Raw genomic sequence first — 7,646 nt, forward strand, 5'->3', positions numbered from 1 at the left:
GATTTGAACCAGCAATCTCCCGATTATAGTGGCATCACCTTAGTCCAATGGATGACTATTATGGACATTGTAACGAGTGATTATTTGAGTTACTGTTGTCGTTCTATCAGCTGAAATCAGTCTGGTCGTTCTCTGATCTCTGACATCAACAAGACATTTACTCCCACAGAGCTGATCTGATATCAGCTCACTGGATATTTTCTCTTTTTCAGATCATTCTCTGTAAACTCTAGAGATGGTTGTGGGTGAAAATCCCAGTAGATCAGTATCAGTTTCTAAAATACTCAGATCAGCTCGTCTGACAACAACAACCCAACAACCATGCCACGTTCAAAATCACAAAAATCACCTTTCTTCTCCATTCTGATGCTCTGATGAGTTTGATCTGCAGCAGAGCAGCTTGGTCATGTCTACATGCCTAAATGCATTGAGTTGCTGCCATGTGATTGGCTGATTCCATATTTGCGATAATGGGCAGTTGGACTTATTGTCTTATTGTTCTTCTTATTGTTATTATTCTTAGCTTGTGGGTGTGAGAAACTTCCCATCAACTCATCTCATCACCTCCACTCAGACTCCTCCCTATCTCTCTCTCTCTCTCTCTCTCTCCTCCTCCTCCTCTAGCTTCCTTCACCTCATCTCAGGAGTCTCTGGACTAATCTCTATTAGCACTATTAATGATCCAGCGAGAAGAGCGCAGCTCCTGAAGGGGATTCAGCACTGCGGACAGCTGCCCTCTCCGCTAGCATGGGTCAAACTCAGCCCACGGAGCACAACGAAGAGGTGGAGGTGGATGTAGCCGCTCTGCAGGAGATGTATAAGAAGTTTGTGACGGAGTGTCCCAGTGGTCTGCTGTTTCTGCATGAATTTAAGAGATTTTTTGGGGTGGACCCAACAGGGGAAGCGTCGGAGTACGCCGAGAACATGTTCCGTGCCTTCGACAAGAACGGGGTGAGAAACCAAACAGCCTTCATCTGCATTTTATTATAATTAACACTTCAGTTTAAATTAAAACTAATGTTTGAATCAGCTTTTGGTGGACATTTCTACAGTATAAGATCCAGAGTTTCTGTGGAGCTGGGGTCAGTGTAACGTTCATTAATTTAATTTTCTGACCGTTTGAGGCTAAAAGCAAAAACAGAAAATTGGATGTAAAAACTCATTATTTAATTTTTTAATCTCTGTTTTTATTTTTATTATAATTTTTTTTTTTCATCTCGGTCCTTAACAATTGGAATTTCAAGAAAAAAAATCTTTTTTTTATTAACTGCTGATTTTTCAATTTTTGCATTTTGCAAGTTAAATTATTACATCTTATTTGTGTTAAAAAATACTAAAACAGACTTATCTGAAAAAAATCGAGAGAAGATTTAATTTTTTAACTTAATTTTTCTTGAAATTCTGTTTGCGAAAGGCTGAAATGAAAAACTTGATAATTAAAAAATTGCATGAAAAGCTATTTTTTCTTTATTTAAAATTTAGCTTGATACAGTCAGAAAATTAAACTGCTAAACATTACACTGACCAGCTGTAATACTAATACTGGTGTTAATAGGATTCCAGACAGTTTGGTTATTTCTGGATATTACCTGTCTACTCTCCCTATTTATTTTTATTTTTGGGGTATTTATCTATATCTGTTTTGAATATACTATTTTTTATTGTTTTCTTTAATTTTGTGATCTTATTTTATCTATATATCTATTTTAACAACAGCTCTTGTAGTGTAAACTGGATCATGAGATCACAATTTTGTTCCACCTCATGTACCACATGTGATGCGAATGACAATAAAATCTCCTTTAATTCCTTGAATTTGTTTGGTAAACGTGTTTTTGTTTACTTCTTAGGACAACACCATTGATTTCTTGGAGTTTGTGGCAGCTTTAAACTTGGTGTTCAGGGGGGATTTGGAGCACAAGCTGAGATGGTCGTTCAAAGTGTACGACAAGGACGGCAACGGCTTTGTGGACAGAGAGGAGCTCAGAGCAATCGTTGAAGTGAGTCACATTTTATCTGTGTGAAGTTTCTGCATCTCTAGTCTATCTATAATGATAATGAGATGCATTATTTAGCTAGCTATTGTCTGCTGTTCCCTGCAGTTCAAGTTCCAAGTTTTGGCATCTGAGAGCAAACTCTTAACCCAGCTGATACATGACTGACCTTTATATTGAAATATGTCTGAAATGTCAATGTAAACTGTCAATGTAATCAACACGCCTTTGTCTTATAAATATGATCATTATTGTGATTATTAGCATATTAATTGCATAATTGTATGTGTTTAAAATGGAAAACAACCAGAACTGAGTAAATAAAGTTAGTGAATAGACCTTGGGTTCTCTTGAGTGTTCAGCTGCAGACGTTTTTTAAGTGTTGATGGGTTGATGGTTCTACATATAGCGTCTTTACTAAAACCTGGAAGAACCACAATGTTAGTGAGTGTGAAATGTACAGTACCGTCCAAAAGTTTTAGCCACCAAAGCAAATTACACTAATATGAGTGTTTTTTTTTTATTTTTTATTTAAATGCTTGTGCTGTTCTTATCCTTATTTTATAATTTTTGTTTGAATCTATTTCATTTTAATAAAAATGTCTTATTTCCTGCTATTTTATGAAATTGTTACTTTTTAAATGTTTTATTTGTTTTATATTACTTTTACATTTTGCTGATTTTGTTTAATTTTATTGTGAAGCACTTGTGAAGGTGCTATAAAAATAATGTTTATTATTATTATTCATTTTTTACCTGAGAAAAAGCACCACATATCATTTGAACAGATGCAAATAAACATACATACAGTAAAAAATAAGAATTTCTCATTTTTAGGTAAATAGGTTGTATCCTGTGAGTTTATCTTAAGAACTAAGTGTAGAGATTCCAGATTTCTCCTGGATGCTCCTCAGTCATCATGTGTATATCATGTTCAGTTCCGTCAGCAGCTCACCTGATTTACCACATTTACCAGTAATTTACCAAACCAGGTGTTGATTAATATGATTAATATAACTGAAATTCCCACAGGTGCCTAAAACACAATACTGTAGAATGAAAAGGAAACACAATCTATAGTTTTTTAAAATGTTGAAAAGTAAGATTAGAAATTGGCTCAACCTTAAAATTACACTGGTTCAACTGTGAATAATCATTGAAATGTTGTCTAAAAAAGCTTGTATTTTAAGATTTGTGGTAAATTGTCAAGGATTCAAGGAGATTTTATTGTCATTCGCATCTTATGTGGTACATGAGGTGGAACGAAATTGTGATCTCACGATCCAGTTTACACCCAAGAGCTGTTATTAATAGATATATAGATAAAAGTACAATAAAGGAATACAATAAAAATAGAATATACAAAATAGTTAAAGATAAATACCCCAAAATGAAATAAATAGAAAGAGTAGACAGGTTGCAGCAACAAGTCCAGAGTGCAAATGTGCTATAGCAGCATGAAATGAATTAGAGCAGTAGAAAATAAAGTGTCTCAGTGCGGGTAAAGTGACCGTGTTTGTGCAGTAATTGTCCTTGTGTGTCAGTGCAGTGTGTTGTTAAGAACACACAGCTGACACACAAGGACAATTAAGTCACAGCTGATACATTAATAACATTGCTGTCACTGTAAAACTGCTGCTAAACCTGCTGTAAATCTAATATCATTCCTCTTGCCCACGTCTCCAGAGTATATATCGTGTCAAGAAAGTGGACAGGAAAGAGCCGGTCGCCTCCTTAGACGAAATATGTGAGCGAATTTTCAAGGTGGTAGATGAGAACGGGGATGGTGAGTTATAGCTTGATTTTTCCTTTCATTAGTATTAATCAGTATTAACTGATTGTCTAATTAAAAGACTCTATAGAGACAGATAGAGGTTAGAAAATATGGAAACTCTTATTTAATATATAAAGTAATGCACAATGTATATAAGAACCATTGAAAAGATTACTACACGTATGTATATTACGATACTTGTTATATCCTCTTAACAGGCTACAAGTGAAGGTGATACAGAACCCTTTTTCTCTTCTGTAAAATAAAATAAAAAAATTATTTACATTCTGAAAACATTGAGGGCTTTGGAGACTCTCCTACTGGACTCTTAGAAAAGCACGTATATAATAATTTCAGATCATTCAGAGGAATCAACATTAAATACTGCATATTTGGCAATAGACATAAAAACTACCCTAGTAAAAAAAAGTAGATTAAAGTATACTAATCATAATTATGCCATAGTAAGTGTTCTTGTAGCCACATTATTATTAATCAGTTTATTTAAAGAGTGACTTAAAAGCCATACTTAAATTGTGTTAAGTGAACTTAATTGTACTAAAATGGAACTATTTTAAATATACTTAAGTAACATTTAAACATTTAAACTACTTCATGTATGTAACCCCATATTTTAAATATTCTTACAGTAAAAATATAATATAATTAATTACAGAGTATTTCAACTGTATCACTATTCATTATACACCAGGTATATTAGAAATGTATTAACAAGGGCCATTAACATGTTAAATATATTTACATTAAAGTACAAATATGCTTCTTGTTCCTGTCTTTTGTAAGTAGCACACTTCTAGTATACTTTGATGGGTATAAATATATATTTTAATATACTGTCCTACAATTTTTAGCATGTTACAAAAATGTACTTTATATTTTTGGACATTTAAATATGTTATGTTTAATACTGTATCCTATAATTTACTAATATTTATATTTTGCTAATTACAATTACAGAGCACTGAAACTGTTAAAAAGTTTAACTGTTTAACTACTGTAAGAGTTGTTTTTAACACACTTTTCTAAAAATGTTCAAAAGTATATTTGAAAATAAGTATTTTAGAAGTATAGTGAATTACATTAAACTAAAAGTGTACTTTATAGTAGTCTATTTTTTTTAAATACACTATATTGTACTTTTTAAAAACTATGATCAAAGTTCACTTTCAAACATTTGATGAAAGCATAATTTTAATGTACTTTTAAAAATACATACATATTTTCTCAATATGCTTTGAGTACAATTAAGCCAACCATGACGAAACTAAAGGTTTGAAGGACACAAAATGTTTGACTTTTTATTCAGGAAAATATTGATTTTAAAAAGTTCATGAAAAGTTTAAGAGAGTGCCAATTTCATGTATTCATGTATTTTGCATAGTTGCATATTTTCTTCCATTTGTTTTATATTCATTACAATTACATTTATGATTTTCAGTCACGTTTCTTGTTAAACATGAAACTTTAAGTGAAATCCTTAAGGCATAGCCATGTAATATCAGGCAGAAAAGTGAGAAAAATATCTGAGTGGGTTTTTAAGGGGTTTTTAACTAACCTTATATTATCCAGTTATAGAGCAAAAATAAGTTCCACAATGTTAAAGAAATCAAACAACAACTTTTTTTAGTTCTACATTGAACCATTTTAATCAGAGACATTGTTTAAAACTAATGTGTTTATGCTTAGACTTGGAGAAAGCTACTGGTTATAAGACCCCCTCCCCACACACACTGTCAGCTGAGGGCACCAGAGGCTGATTAACAGGCCCTATTCCCTCTTGGGATAATCTCCATTAGTTATTACTCTAAGTATAGTCATCCAATTAAAAGTTCAGAATTAGTACACTGGGCCAGTTCAATGTTAAGTTGCAGTGAAAGGTGTGGGTGTGTGATTTCTACTCTTAAAACACGGCCTATTAGTGCCACTAATTCTGTACCAACAGCTGATTGGTTGATCCATTCATTGATTCATTGAATTATTGATTCATTGATTCATTGATTCATTAATTCACTGTATCCATGTCTTCCCCAGGTAATATAACACTGGATGAGTTTGTAGAGGGGGCCAAGAAAGACCCGTGGATTCTCAACATGTTACGTTTAGATATGAACCCGTACAGCTGGGTTCTGGACCAGAAGAGGAGGAAAAGTGCTCATTTCTGAAGTGAAATCATCTCCATGTTTCCAGAGACACAATGCCAACATTTCACCACAAGTTCAAGAACAACGTGCCTGATGTTACCGCTTTCTTTCAACGAATGGCCTTCATGGACTACTGTATGCATATGGGAATGTACACTGAGACAATGAAGATGGAAAGAACGAGGAGGGTGTGGTTCACATATTAGAACTAAAAAAAAACAAATTAAAACCACATATTTTTATATAAACAACTTCATGTATATATAAATGTATCCCTATACTGTATGCTGTTACTGTAGTACATTAACTACTACTACTATTATTATTATTATTATTTTATTTTCTCTAAAAAAACAAAAAAAATCGATGGAACCGCTTTAAAATAAGACTACCCTTATAAATGGTTTATAAACTAGATTATTAAGTAATATTGATTAGGCTGTAAATGCCTTAAAACCACTGATCAGCAGTTACAACACATCAGTTGAAAAGGCAACAGTGATCCGTTGTTAGCTCTGTCATTTAATTCATAGTAAATAGTTAAAAATACTTACAAATATATTAAAAAGGCAGGTTTAATGCTGATTGATGGAAAACACAAAGTAAAATCAGTATCTAAAAAGATCTGAGGTTTGACAGTAGAAATGAGTGTGAAATCACTACTTTTTATTACCTTTTTTTGTGACTGTTGTCATTTCTTTCCATGTTGTTATTTATTTATATATTTATTTATTTATTAACTGCTTATTAATGAGCTTTAAAGTATTTGCAGCCTAATTAATAACCGTTAATAAATAATCTACTTTATAAACCATCCATTACCCCTTTATAAAGGTAGTCTTATTTTAAAGTGGTACCAAATCCATTTCCTTTAGGAAACTGAAGGCTGTGTGTGTGTGAAGTTATTAATAATTTGTCATTGCCATGAACAAATGTATCTGAATATTAAAAAAAAGACCTCTTCATTTCTGTTTTTGAACATAGTGTACAAAACAAGTCAGAACAATACAGAACAGAAACAGAATACAGTAAAAAAAAAAAACAGAACAGATTTATACCTGAAATGTCAAACAGTGCCATCTGCATATAGATTATTGTAGATGTAGATTTATAGTAGTTTTATAACTTAGTGGTGTAAAAAAGTGTGGGCACCACTAATAATTTTCATGATTTTCCTTTATAAATCATTGTTTAGTAAGACTATTGCACACTTTCTCTAAATCCTATAATTATTGCACACTTCCTATTCCTATAAATCCTATTTAAATATCACTGCGTTTTTCTGCTATATGATATATTAAACTGAAATTACTGATCTGAGAAAACAATGATTTATAAAGGAAACTGTAAAGAGGTATTGAATATGATGTCAGCATTTTTTTTATATAAATCTCAGATTTCACTGTCCAAAAAACAGAGGATTTATAAATCTCTACATTTAAGTGGGAAAAATGCACTTGGGTATGGACGAGAGGCAAAAGAAGAATGTTAATCAGTTTATTTAATAAGAACATTTTTCACATTGATTTCTTCATGTCTTCATTAAGCATGTATGTGTATTTTGGCTGTTATTCAAATGACTGTAGCAGCATGTGAATATCTGCTACAGCAGTGGGGTGGTTTACTCTCACTGTGGGCCCTGCAGATTGCATTTATGTTAGTGCATGCTGTTTTCCATATGGTAATTAAGTGCATAATACTACCCCCCCCCCCCCC

The 7,646-nt window shown here is 32.6% G+C and overlaps 1 protein-coding gene across 1 annotated transcript; it reads left to right on the forward strand.

Moving 5' to 3' along the window:
- The first annotated feature begins 648 nt into the window (after positions 1-648).
- On the forward strand, positions 649-6,561 carry LOC103025366 (guanylyl cyclase-activating protein 2-like). The gene is made up of 4 exons (XM_022686471.2): positions 649-951; positions 1,851-2,000; positions 3,681-3,780; positions 5,821-6,561. Exons 1-4 carry the CDS (start codon positions 748-750, stop codon positions 5,949-5,951), a joined length of 585 nt encoding a protein of 194 aa, XP_022542192.2. The 5' UTR covers positions 649-747; the 3' UTR covers positions 5,952-6,561.
- The last annotated feature ends 1,085 nt before the right edge of the window (positions 6,562-7,646 follow it).

The sequence above is a fragment of the Astyanax mexicanus genome, chromosome 9 (assembly GCF_023375975.1).
Source record: "Astyanax mexicanus isolate ESR-SI-001 chromosome 9, AstMex3_surface, whole genome shotgun sequence".
NCBI lineage: Eukaryota > Metazoa > Chordata > Actinopteri > Characiformes > Acestrorhamphidae > Astyanax > Astyanax mexicanus.